General features: G+C 41.5%; 1 protein-coding gene across 1 annotated transcript; it reads right to left on the bottom strand.

The window, feature by feature from the left end:
* Window positions 1–4: 4 nt before the first annotated feature.
* On the bottom strand, window positions 5–4,491 carry LOC130968159 (protein NRT1/ PTR FAMILY 8.3-like). The gene is made up of 5 exons (XM_057893266.1): window positions 4,033–4,491; window positions 3,315–3,420; window positions 3,013–3,230; window positions 1,892–2,448; window positions 5–1,079 (listed from the first exon to the last, which is right to left on the bottom strand). Exons 1-5 carry the CDS (start codon window positions 4,081–4,083, stop codon window positions 257–259), a joined length of 1,755 nt encoding a protein of 584 aa, XP_057749249.1. The 5' UTR covers window positions 4,084–4,491; the 3' UTR covers window positions 5–256.
* Window positions 4,492–14,566: the final 10,075 nt, after the last annotated feature.

The raw sequence follows: 14,566 nt of genomic DNA, 5'->3' as shown, positions 1-14,566 counted from the left end.
TTGATGAAACACTAAAAAGGTTGAACCACCTTCACTATATTACACAGCTTTAACATGCAGAGGAAGTTGACATCAACTGAATACAATTTCACCTAAGCATTGTAGTAACTAGTAAGCAATGTTTGCCCTACTAGGTATACAAATTTCCAGGTATTAGTGGAAGAACTAAGAAGTGTACATAAAAAACAACCACAGCAGTGACAGAAACAAACATCAGAAGATGCTCCAACTCCAGATGAAAATGTCTGGGAAATCTTTAAGTAGCCTTCTTCTGCTTGTACCTTTTGGCCGCAACTATGTACACTAACATGTTTAACAAGCTAAGTCCAGCTAAGAGCCAGAAGAAGTTATCAAGATGACCTTCATTCAAGTTATTTGGAATCCAACCGGGCTTTCCGCCTTGCGTAGTTAAGTAAGTGACTACAGTAAGAATGAAGGAGCTCAAATAATTTCCTAATGAAGTAGTCAAGAGTGAGAGTGCGCTGCATAAACTGCGCATGGCATCCGGAGATTGATCATAGAAGAACTCAAGCTGCCCTACAAAGGTGAATACCTCAGCTGCACCCAACAAGAAATACTGAGGGATTTGCCAGAATATACTGAGGGGTACAGCAACAGGTTTATCAACAAGGTCAAGCTCTTTTGCAAGCTGCAGACGCACAATCTCCACCACGGCTGCTGCTGACATGCACAGGATTGAAATGAAAAGGCCAATTCCCATTCTTTGCAACTCTGTAAAGCCCCTTTCCTTGCCTGTAAATTTCCTTGCAATGGGAACGATTACCCTGTCATAGACTGGGACCCAGAAAATGACGCTAATGACGTCAAAAGTTGAGAGGGAAGCTGGAGGAATGCTGAAGGAGCCAATAGTGGTGTCCATCATTGTTCCTTGTTCCACAAACAATGTTGACATCTGGGCATAAACGGCTGCAAAAATGATTCCAGTAGCCCAAACTGGGAACATGCGGATCAAGATTTTCAGTTCTTCCACCTGTGTCACAGTGCAAAGTCTCCATGGATTAGAATAGTTGCCAGTTTTGCTCTCAGCCTCGGACACTACAGCAGCTCTATCAAGGCACCTTCATTTAAACAAGAGAATGGCATTTTAGAGGGCAGAACGGTAGGCATATGGTCAAGAGAGGTAAATGAATTAAGTTGAAGAGTTTCATTTAAGTGTTGACTTAATTTGACAAAGCTGAAACGCAAAATAGAAAAACTCTAATCAATGTAAGATGAACATCCCAGTAATTCACTACAGATGCCTTAAGTGGATCATAGTCAATGGGTTCTCATACAGCTCAGTCAGAACAACATCACTGGATTCCACTTAGCCAAGCCAGATAGATAACCCATTAATATAAAGTAATTTAAATGATAGGTTTTGATCCACATAATATGCTAACTGGACTCTAATTTTACCATATTTACCAATGTAAACAATTAAACAGAATCCTCACATAAATTCATACAGAAAATAACGAAAAATTAGATAATCCACAATTTTACATTTACAGCAACCACAGTTCATATTCTATCAAGAGAGTCATGGCTAACCATCTGATGAAAGCAGATAGCAATTTGCAATCTGTCATGCACTCCAGACACCATGTATAGCCGTATAACATTATTTATCATATCCTGTCAGGCCTTATCTGGTGTGCCATCTTAAGGTACTTGCCAGTGAGAACCTCTCGTTACAACTTCTATTTCTATATTGATCAGTCCTAATGTTTCAAACTACCATTAACAATTTTAATTTGGCAAAAAGACAAACTATATTTAGCAAGAACTTTAGAAAGTTACCATGTGCAATAATGTATTTTTTTTCTTATTTTTCTGTGTTATGTTTATAGCACTAGAACAGAAATACCAAGTCAAATCAGTCAATTACCTCAGTTCATCGCTATGCCCCAGCTTCCGACTTCCTTCAATTGCAGAGGTCTTCTCAGGTGTCTCATACAGCAGACTACTATCCTCGGGGACAGCCAAATTCCTTTTCTGGAATGATGCTACCACAACCTGGCACATTCTTGTAATAGGGCTTCCCCCTGGCTTTTGAAACCTGTAGAGGGGTGTGCCGATAAAGAAGCTTCCAATAGCTAAACCCATAAATAATGCAGGAATGCCAAATCCAAGTCCCCAGCCTCTATTTTCTTGAATCCACACGATTAAACTGCTTGATACGAGGGCACCAATGTTGATAGAAAAGTAAAACCAGTTGAAAAAGGATCCCTTTTTAATCCTTTCTTGGGAATCAGTATCATCAAACTGATCTGCCCCAAAAGAAGATACACATGGTTTTATTCCACCAGTCCCAAGTGCAATCATGTAGAGACCAAAGAAAAACACAGCATATTGGGCAGGAGTAGCTGAAGGGCATATCGAACCCACACACTCAGCAGGCTTCAATGCTGGGACAGAAGCAGAGAGAGTCAATGTACACATCCCCTGCATGAAACAAAGATAAGAGATTACAACATGCAATGATAATTGAACAAGGAAGCATGTAGAAGCAACTCATCCAAGGAAAACAAATTATGCCAAAGGATACCAAAAGGTCGATATAAACACCATATTTCCTGTTATTATACCTATAGCTTCCCGAAAGCAAGGATGAATGATGAACTTAAGCACTATAGACAGTGTTCAAGTGGAATCTTTTTTACCGTATAGAAAGGGAATAATTTCCACAAACTTTGTTATCCTTCACCATTTTCCAATCATTTACTAAATCATGTCTAAAAAGGATTCATATTTCACATAGAAACAAGACCTGGATGTAATCCAATGACATCACATCACAATTACAAATTTCATTATGTAAATTGAAAAAAAAAAACTGCAAAATGCATATGCCTCAATTATGCTTATGCATTGCAATATTGGCATAATGCATGTATGCATTTGCTTCAGCTATCTAAGAAGTTCGGAAGGTTCAGCAGTATATCAAGACATCTGTAGGTGGAATATTAATTGATTAAAGAGAACAAAGCTATATTGGTTTGTAATTACAATGAAGTAAATCATGGAGAAACCAGCAATTGTCCAGTATCTTCCCCAATAAGCATCCGCCAGAACAGCTCCAATGAGAGGTGTAAGATAACAAGTGCCTTGCCAGGTGGTGACATTTCTTGCAGCAGAGACATTTCCTTCATGTAGTTTGGTGGTAAGGTAGGTAACAAGATTTGTTGCAATGCCATAGTAAGCCAAACGTTCACAGCACTCGTTGCCTGTAATCCATATTACATAGATATGCAATGAACAAAATAGATTATGTAATGCATAAGAAAATAAATGGGAAAAAAAATGTTTACCCAGGATAAATGGGCAAGCTCTCCAATTGCCAGTATTCTCCTTAAGTACAGGCCTCCCTTTAAAGTCAACTGAGCCATCTCCAGTGTATCTTCTGCTCTCTTCATCCTTCAGATATGAGATAAACAGTTAGAAGTTATAACCTCAAAAAGTCACAACATAAAACCACTTTCTAGTACAGCACTCACCGACAAAAAGGAAAAAAGAAAGATATAGTGACGTGACCTAAGCACTGTTTTGGATACTACCAAACTGCAGACAAAGGAAAACATAGTACCACTGGTTTTCTTTAATAGTTCTTAATTTCTTATCCTTAATTCCTCTTCACAAACATGAAGTATATCGATATTTTAGATCTGGAATGTAAAGCAGGTCAACTCATCACACCGATCAAAATGAACACTAATAAACAGAGAAGGGATTTTCAGCAAAGCCAATCCTATGATTTAACAATCAACATCACAAAATATTAAAAGCAACCAGGATCCTCATTAACTCTTTTGCACTCACAATCTCAAATTTCCTTAAAACAAACCTCAACAACAAAAATTTAAAGATAAAAAACACCTTTTTTTTTTTAGAATCTAGGCCAAGTCAAACTCCATTTACAAGCTAAATGATCCATTAAGAAACCTAAAAAATTAATGATACAACTTCAAGTTCCCATGTTTAGTCAGAATACGTGGTATTTTGGGGGAAAAGAGAAGAGAAAGGAAGAACCTGAAGAAGACCCTGTTCCACAAGCGACGAATCATCATCTACAGAACCCATATCTGGTTGAGAAGAAGCCTCTTTCTATCTCTCTCCTTCACACTTCAGCCCTCTTTCCTTGGAGGACAGAGAATGAGAATACAGAGAGCAAATCCTTAATTCTTATGGATGATGAAATAACCGAATGACCTCGGAATGCTAAAAAACGCCGAATTTGTTTTCTTATTATTGGAAATGGGGTGTGTCAGACGCTCACAGAAAGAGAGAAAAATCAAAGGATTGAGGAAAGCAAGTTGGATAAATGATAACGAAAACAATAAATAACTGAAATTGAATGGAAAGAGTGAGAAAGGGAAAGGTTTGGTGGGGCTGTGAAGGTGAGCAAACCGAGAAAGCAAGCAAACCCAGGTTCCCAAATTTTGACGTCAGAGTTCATCCTTTTTTCTAAAATCGCAATATTTTTCTGCCTATAAAATCGCAAGTGGAACAACAAACTCTAGCAACGACTTGTCTTCTATTGCTATTCAAAATTGCTATTTCATGGGGTCAACACATTCTTCTTTTAAGGATGTTATTTACATATTAAAATTAATTAAAAGTTAAAGTAAACTGTGATCTTAGTCAAAATTCTCCTAGTGGATCAGTAGATTTTAGTTATCTTATTAACAATTTGGATAAGTGTTGAATGGAAGGTTGTTCTGAAAAATTAAAAAATGTTAATATATATTTTTCAGGTTAAATTTTATATTATTTTAAAATGTTTAATTTTTATTTAAAAATGCCATTTTTATGATAATTTTTTGTGAGACTAATTGTTTAGATACTTTTTTATGGTGTATAAGAAGAAGATTGAGGATATTATTTTAAAAAAAAATTAATAAAAGAATTTAAGAGTCTCTGAGTTAAAATTAAAAGACTTACATCACCTTAATTTAAAAGATATCTAATTATGCAAGTGATTTTATGACTAAAAATACTGCTTTAAACTTGAAGGAAATGACTTTAGTTTTAAAATAATCTTTATCATTTTATTTGCCAAAATAAAAATTAAGCCAATTAATTTAGTTTTGTTTTCTTATTTTTTCTATTTTTTTTCTTTTTTTTTTATGTGTAGATAGAAAAAATATCATAAAAATATATATTTATGTATATTTATACATATATATTGATTTACACATATTTTTCGTTAAATTATCAATTATCTGAATAATCAAATATGCAATAGACAATCTTATTTATAATAGTATAATAATATTTTTATAAGATGTAAAATAAATATATTATATATAATAATTGATTAATTATTAATTTTTTATGCGTATAATATGATTAAATTTAAATATAATTAATATCTTGTTCCTACCCTGGCCCAATAATAAAGGCCCAGGTCCAAATAAAAGGCTTAGTCCAGAGGATTGAGCCTTACTAAGCACCAACCTTCACACTAAGAAGTCGATGTCAAACCCGACTTACTCCCAAGAAGTCAGGATGGAGAATAGTTGGCAGATAAGCACTCATTCAAATGAGTAACTGCCCCTAAAATCTCTCTAACTACTTTATCGAGCCATATCTTAACCTCCCTAAGATAATGGGACGGTTAACACCCTAAAAATATGGCACTACTCCAACAGTGATTATTGGCTCACCACTATAAATACACTGACACCCCTCAGGTATCTCTAGGTCCAATACTCTCTAGACCTGCTCACACCCTTGCTAACTTAGGCATCGGAGTGTCTTTGCAGGTACCACCCCCCATTCACTCACGAACACAAGCCGGAAGGAGGCTCCAACGTGCAAACCAGTCCGGAAGCCACCACCCGCGGGCGATTGGGCCAACAAAAGCCATCTACCTTATTAATCTCCGGTTACCCACCATAACATTGGCGCCGTTGCCGGGGACCCGAGAGATCATCCAACGATGGCGGATAGATCCCACAAAGAAGGCCATGCGGAGACAGATTCCGAACAAGAGAATCTGGACACAGGCAACAACGACGTGGACCTCACCCTCCACCAAGAAATCGATAATCAACACAGGGAAGGCACTTCCGGAATAAAGAACCCGAAGGTAAACTCCTCAGAAGGGCGCGAGTCAGGAAAAGAAGGACCACCCCACGTAACTGAACTCATGGGAATAGTCCACAGCCGCCTGGAGCAATTAGAGCAGGAATGAGAGCGGCAAAAGGAAACTGAAAAGAGCCTAAAAGAGGAGATGGAACGACGAAAAGAGTTAGAAAGAAAGCTCTTACAGTTGGAATCCTCCCTCAAAAGTCGCAACTCCCGCGACGAACAAGAAGAACCACCCTTAGGTGGGGAGGATCCCTTCAGTGAGGACATCATGAGGGCTAAAGTTCCGAGAAACTTCAAAAGCCCTGACATGGACCTCTATGACGGAACCACGGATCCAAAGCATCACCTGAGCAACTTCAAAAGTCGGATGTATCTAGCTGATGCTTCCGACGCTACACGATGCAAAGCTTTCCCGACCACTCTATCGAAAGCAGCGATGAAGTGGTTCGATAGCCTCCCCCCGAGGTCGGTTACTAGTTTTGAAGACCTCTCGAGGAAGTTTTTGATGAGATTCTCAATCCAGAAAGACAAAGTGAAACATGCACCGAGCCTCCTGGGAATAAAACAGGAGGTCGGAGAATCTTTACGAACCTATATGGAAAGGTTTAATAAAGCATGTTTGGAGATTCAAGACCTACCCACCGAGGCAGTAATAATGGGGTTAGTCAATGGGCTTAGAGAAGGTCCCTTCTCGCAGTCCATATCCAAAAGACACCCCACCTCTTTAAGTGATGTACAGGAAAGAGCTGAAAAGTACATCAACATGGAGGAAAACGCCAAATTAAGAGACCTGAGTTGGCGACCCGAACCCCCTCCCTCGACAAAAGAGAGAGAAAGGGAGACCAAGAAAAAGGAAGAACTCGGTCTCGAAAGGCCAAGAAAATATCACTCTTATACTCCTCTGAAAATTTCTATAGTGGACGTATATAGAGAGATTTGTAACACAGAGAGATTGCCACCCCCTAGACCCATTAAAAATAAAAAAGGGGGAAGCCGCAACGACTACTGCGAGTACCATAAAATATATGGTCACTCCACAAACAATTGTTACGACCTTAAAAATGTGATAGAAAAGCTAGCTAGAGAAGGTCGGCTTGATAGATATCTCATAGAAAGATCGGACGGTCACGGAAAGAGAAAGCGAGACGACATGGATAGAAGAGACCCACCACCGCAAACTCCAGAAAGACATATCCATATGATCTCAGGAGGGTTCGCGGGAGGGGGACTTACCAAATCCTCTCGCAAAAGACATCTCAAAAGGGTTTATCAGGTCGGAGAAGAGTCATCTGACCTCCCTACCATTTCATTCACAAAAGAAGATGGGCAAGGAATAATCCCTGGACATGATGATCCAGTAGTGATAACCATGATCCTAGCAAATGCCCATCTCCACAGAACCCTAGTAGATCAAGGAAGCTCGGCGGACATCCTTTTTAAGCCCGCTTTCGACAAGCTAGGGTTAGATGAGAAAGAATTAAGAGCCTACCCCGACACCCTATACGGATTAGGAGACACGCCAATAAAACCACTAGGATTTTTGCCCCTTCACACTACTTTTGGAAAAGGGGAAAAATCAAAGACTCTGAGTATAGACTTCATAGTCATTGATGTAGGGTCAGCATACAATGCTTTAATCGGCAGAGCTACCCTCAATCGGCTCGGAGCAGTGGTATCTACCCCTCACCTCTGCATGAAATTCCCAACCTCAGCGGGAATAGCAACGGTAAGGGGAGATCAAAAGTTGGCAAGAAAGCGCTACAATGAAAGCCTAAATCTGAGAGGAAAAGGCAGAGAAGTTCACACGATAGAACTCGGGGGCGCAAGGGCCAAAGAAGAGCTGCGACCACAACCAGGAGGAAAAACCGAGGAGATACAGGTCGGTAAGGAGGAAGGGAAAAATACTCATATAGGAGCCAATCTAGGGGAAACCCTAAAACAAGGATTGGCTAAGCTCCTAAGAGATATCTCCGACCTCTTTGCCTGGAAGGCCTCAGACATGCCTGGGATAGACCCCGAGCTCATGTCCCACAAACTCTCGGTTTATCCGGGATCCCGACCTGTACAGCAAAGAAGACGCAAGCTCGACCCAGAACGAGCCCTAATAGTAGAAGAACAAGTACAGGCACTCCTGGAAGCTAGCTTCATCAGAGAAGTCAAGTACCCAACATGGCTAGCCAATGTAGTGCTAGTCAAAAAACAGAATGGCAAATGGAGAATGTGTGTCGACTATACCGACTTAAATAAAGCATGTCCCAAGGACCCTTATCCCCTACCAAGTATTGATGCCCTAGTGGACTCCAGCTCGGGGTACAAATACTTATCATTTATGGACGCCTACTCGGGATATAATCAAATCCCGATGTATGAGCCCGACCAGGAGAAAACATCATTCATCACGCCCAGAGCTAATTTCTGCTACGTGGTCATGCCATTCGGATTAAAGAATGCAGGGGCCACATATCAAAGGTTGATGAATAAAGTGTTTTCCCATCATCTGGGGAGTCTAATGGAAGTATATGTCGATGATATGCTGGTAAAAACCAAGAAGGAAGTCGACCTCTTGTCAGACCTCTCTCAAGTCTTTGACACCATAAGGCTGCACGGGATGAGACTAAATCCCGCAAAATGCGCCTTCGCAGTGGAAGCAGGGAAATTTCTAGGGTTTATGCTAACACAAAGAGGGATCGAAGCTAATCCCGACAAGTGTAGAGCCATCATAGAAATGAAAAGTCCGACTTGTTTGAGAGAAGTCCAGCAGCTAAACGGCCGACTTGCAGCCCTCTCCAGATTCTTGGCAGGATCGGCACTGAAATCCCTTCCACTATTCTCCTTATTAAGAAAGGGATGCCAGTTCGAATGGACTCCTGAATGCGAGGAGGCATTCCAGGAGTTCAAAAAATTTTTAAGCCAACCTCCTATTCTAACCCGACCAGTACCTGGGAAAGACCTCGTCCTGTACTTATCCGCAGCAAACAGGGCTGTCTCATCAGCCCTGATAAAAGAAGACGAGGTCGGACAACATCCAGTCTACTTCAACAGTAAAGTTCTACAAGGCCTTGAACTAAGGTACCACAAACTAGAAAAGTTTGCCTACTCCTTAGTAATAGCCTCACGAAGGCTACGACCCTACTTTCAGGCCTATACAATAAGAGTCCGTACGAACCAACCCATGAAGCAAATCCTCCAAAAGACGGATGTTGCAGGGAGAATGGTCCAATGGGCAATAGAGCTTTCCGAATTCGACTTAAGATATGAAACTCGGACAGCGATCAAAGCCCAATGCCTCGCCAACTTCGTTGCAGAATACGCAGGGGATCAAGAGGAAAAACCAACTACATGGGAACTCTATGTAGATGGATCCTCCAACAAAACGGGAAGCGGTGCAGGCATAATATTGGTAGATGAAAGAGGAACCCAGATAGAGGTTTCTCTAAAATTTGAATTCCCAGCCTCAAATAATCAGGCAGAATATGAAGCCTTGATTGCTGGGCTAAAACTAGCAGAAGAAGTCGGTGCTACAAAGGTGATGATATACAGCGACTCGCAAGTGGTGACCTCCCAAATAAGTGGAGAGTATCAGGTAAAGGACCCAAATATGAAGTGGTACTTAGAGAAAACTTTGGAGCATCTCGGGCGCTTTGCAGAAACCGAGGTCAAACACATAACTCGGGATCTAAACAGCAGAGCGGACGCCCTATCCAAGTTAGCAAGTACCAAACCAGGAGGGAACAACAGAAGCCTGATCCAAGAAATCCTCCAGGAACCCTCAGTAGTAAAAGTAGAAGACAAACAAGAAGTACTTGAAGTAGTCGGTTTAAACCTCGGATGGATGAACCCCTTAGTCGAATACATGAAATTCGACATCCTCCCTGAAGAGGAGAAAGAGGCTAAAAAGATCCGAAGGGAAGCACAACACTACACCTTGGTGAGAAATATTCTCTACAGAAGGGGGATATCAACACCACTATTAAAGTGTGTACCGACCTCAAGGACTGACGAGGTGTTGGAGGAAGTACATAATGGAATCTGCGGAAACCATCTCGGAGCAAGGTCACTAGCCAGGAAAGTAATCCGAGCTGGGTTCTATTGGCCGACCTTGCAGAAAGATGCCACAGAATTTGTGAAAAAATGTCAACCATGTCAGATGCATGCAAATTTCCACGTGTCTCCACCAGAAGAGCTCATCAGTATCACTTATCCATGGCCTTTTGCAAAATAGGGAATGGATTTGCTAAGTCCTTTTCCCCAAGCGCCAGGACAAGTCAAATACCTGATCGTGGGAATAGATTATTTCACAAAGTGGATAGAAGCAGAACCATTGGCCACCATCACCGCCCAAAGAAGTCGGAGGTTCCTCTACAAAAATATCATCACAAGATATGGGATACCTTATTCCATTACTACAGATAATGGGACCCAATTCACCGACGCTACCTTCAGAAGCCTAGTAGCCAGTATGAAAATCAAACATCAGTTCACCTCGGTGGAGCACCCACAAGCCAATGGGCAAGCCGAGGCAGCCAACAAAGTCATACTGGCAGGGCTAAAGAAGAGATTGCAGGAAGCAAAAGGAACTTGGGCTGAAGAGCTCCCTCAAGTGCTATGGGCTTACAGGACAACCCCCCAATCCGCCACTGGAGAAACCCCCTTCCGACTAGTCTATGGCGTGGAAGCAATGATACCAATAGAAATCAATGAGCAAAGCCCAAGGGTAATTCTCCACGATGAGATCGGAAATACACAGGGGCACAAAGAGGAGCTCGATCTGCTCCCCGAAGTTCGAGAAGATGCCCAGATAAGAGAAGCAGCATTGAAGCAGAGGATAACTACAAAGTACAACAAAAAAGTCATTCGAAGAACATTTGCCTCGAATGACTTGGTACTAATCAGAAACGACATTGGAGTCAACAAATCAGGAGAAGGGAAGCTCGCCGCAAATTGGAAGGGACCATACAAAGTCAATGAAGTTTTAGGAAAGGGTTATTATAGAATAATCGACCTGAACGGCACTGAGCTCCCGAGGTCGTGGCATGCTTGTAACATGAAAAGGTACTACAGCTAAAAGCGAACTCTACTCCCTGATGTACTCTTTTCCCAACTTCATGATTTTTTCCCAAAAGGGTTTTTTCTGGAGAAGGGTTTTTAACGAGGCATCATAGTAGAGGCTAAGGGAAATAGACTATTAAAACCCTTAGTAGCAAGAAGGTACCTCCCCAATTAATAAATATCTTTTTTCATCTACGATATCTCTTATAAAATCCTTTTTATTTTCTAAGTCTTCCTACGAAACGCGCCGACTTAAGCTCGACAAAACGTGGAAATCCCATTAACCGACCTAAATGGTCGTCAGGATAAAACGACGAGGTACAAGTCGGTGTAAAGAGGTTATATGAAGTCGATCGTAAAAACTCGGGAACAAATCCGACTCATAAGTCGAAACGAGATCCCGAGTAGAAAAGCTCGGGAATACTTCGATCCATAAATTGGAATGAAGGACCGAGTAGAAGAAAAACGCATCGCAAAAATAACCTAAGTCATAAGAACTCGCTAAACAAAGTCGAGTATGAGGGATAACGAAAAGAGATAGGAAAACCTAGGAAGAAGTTTAAAGGCTGTCCCAAAAGTCCTTAAACAAAATGCTCAGAAAAACAAACGAGCCAAAAAGAAAGGTTTTCAAGAAAAGGTCAAGGGGAATTCAGAAAATCAAAAAGGCATATGCGCACAAGGGTATTTATTTTGTTAAGTTAAAACCCTTATTAAAAAAGGGTACGCATAAAATATTTTGTTTACGGCCTCAAAAGGCCAAAGAAAATTGTTCAACGCCATCAACCAGAAATAAATAAAGAGTTTAAAAATGGGGGCCCACAGGCCGGACCCCAAATTGCCACAAATCATTTTTTAGAAGGATCACCACCACCGGAATCAGGAGGAGCGCCACCAGAGGTATCCATGGGAGATGAAGAGATAGGAGGAACTACTGAAGAACTCGGGGCGTCTTTAGAATGAGGAGGGGACTCAATAATCCTCTGCCCCCGAGTCTTCAGCTCTGACTCGAAAACGATTACGGGGGCAGGAGGATCCACGATGGCACCATCAATAACAACTTTGTCAGGATGTAAAGGAGAAAGATCCAAGTCGGGAGCAATCACCCTGACTTGCTCCAAGAAAATCCTCCAAGACTCCTCGACGCCATCAGCAATTGAGTCCTCCAACTCATCATATGCCTTCCGAGAATTCAACAGATCATTCTTTACAGACACAAGATCTTTGAACAAACTTTGATAGCTGGCCTGCGCTGCTTTCCTCAACTCCATATCCATGTTGCACTGGGCCTGCAAAACCTTCCCTTTCTCCCGGAAGGTATCTCTCTCCTCCCTCAGCTTGGCGATCTCCTTCTTCAACTCTCCCTCATGCTCTTGATATGAGCGAAGCCTTCCTTCCAGCTCCTCGACCTTCGAGGTCGTCCCCAAAGAGCTGAGAGGAGCCTTCTCAAAGATATCCAAGAGTTTGCCACAAACCCCCGCCGCTTTGAGACTCTCCTCGACCATAGTGGTAAGGTGGCTCCGAACAGACATATCATCCATGCTTATACGAACATGGGGATAGATATTCTTTCGGACAAACTCAATAGCATCCGCCTTAACCTCACCAGAAGCACCAGACTCTAAAGTCTTGCGTTTCTTTGGATCAGGGGAAGGTCGGACGACGGGGAGCGGCTGAGGGGGAGCTGAAGAAGAAATTACGATGGGCATGGAAAGAGTCCCAATGTTCCGAGGAGGAGGAGGAGGAGAGATAACCCTGGCACTACCAGCCCGAGCGCGAGACTTGGCTTTGGCCTCCTGGACTCTCTGGAAAGATTCTTGAGCATTTGTCTTGGCCATTTCTGAAAAAGAAAAATAATAGCTAAGGAATCAAACAAGTCGGAATGATCAGTTGATAAGTCGGAAATTTAAAACAAGAAAAAGCTACCTAGCTGCGCCTGGATAAAGGTCGGAGACCCTTGGAGAAACTTCTTAGTATCCAAATATGGGGCCCTCCCCCACACTTCTCGGAGGAACCCCACAATGGCAGCCTCTACTTCATCCAGGTCATCCAGACCATATTTCTCACAAGGGGAGGCCTCCAGCCAGTATAAGGGGAAGCGAGGAGAAGAGTTATCATCCAGAAAAAAGGGGTGGTGACCCTCTACAGCTTGCACTTTGAAAAAATAATTTTTGAAGTCATGGAAGGATTCATCAAAAAGGGTGAAAATCCTCCGACCTTGTATGGCTCGGAAGGACACCCATTGCTGTTTGTTGTTTAGCCCACTAAAGGGCTTAGTCATGTGGAAAAGAAAAAAGAAAATCCTCAAAGAAGTCGGGAAGTCCAAAGCTTGACTAATAAATTGATAAATTTTCAGAAAACTCCAAGAGTTGGGGTGAAGTTGGGTAGGGGCAACTCGACAGTGGTGCAAAACAGACATCTCAAAATCTGAAAAAGGAAGAAAGACACCCAGACGGGTGATCATACATTCATACATAAAGATGAAATGAGAAGACGCCTCATTGGCCCTCCCAAAGCAAACCCGGTCTTCTGGACCCGGGACTACCAACTCATACTTCGACTCGTCATCCTCAGAAACACAAATCTTGTGGTGAGTGCGAAGATGAGTAATAAACTCCGCATCGACCAAAGGTTCCTCTCCTAGGACTGTGACATCAACCCATTGAGAAAGAGCTTCTACAGAAGACATTTTTCTAAAAATACGACGAAAACCTACAAAGGAAAAAGGAAAAAGAATAAAAAACGAGAGTCCCTAAGGGGATACGAAAGCCTACAACGTCACTTCTCCCTCTCCAAAGAAAATAAAAGCATGCAATCACAAAGCATGTCATAAAAGTAAAACACTAACCTTTATCCAAAAGCGAAGGTTGGAAGAAGCAGAGGTCTCCGAATGCAAGAATGAAGCACGGACAAAGCAAGAAGAAATTTGAAAAATTGCAGAAACGAAAAAATGAAAGAGAGGAAAAGTATTTATAAACATACTGAGGGGCATAATGGTAAAAGCGGGGCAGTCATTAATGAGAATGCACCGTTACCAAAGTCTACGCACATCCCTAACGGACACGACGCTTGATTAGACGTAACCGTCAAAACCGAAGAGACACGGAAAGTCACGTCGGTTTCAGAAAATCACGTCGGTCCTCCAACAAGTCGACTACGACCCCGAGTAAAATACTCGATCCCAAGTCTTATAAAGATCTTGGGCTCAAGTAGGGGCACTGTTCCTACCCTGGCCCAATAATAAAGACCCAGGTCCAAATAAAAGGCCTAGTCCAGAGGATTGAGTAATGGGATGGAAGTGGATTTTTTCAAAAAATTTTTGAATTGTTTAATAAAATGTGATTTTTTATTATTTAATATATTTTTTTACATATTTTTTTTTGTCTTACTTAAAGAATATAAGATAAGAAGTCACACTTTACTA

Source organism: Arachis stenosperma, chromosome 3 (assembly GCF_014773155.1).
Source record: "Arachis stenosperma cultivar V10309 chromosome 3, arast.V10309.gnm1.PFL2, whole genome shotgun sequence".
Lineage (NCBI taxonomy): Eukaryota > Viridiplantae > Streptophyta > Magnoliopsida > Fabales > Fabaceae > Arachis > Arachis stenosperma.
This window is presented reverse-complemented; position numbering and strand designations above follow the sequence as displayed.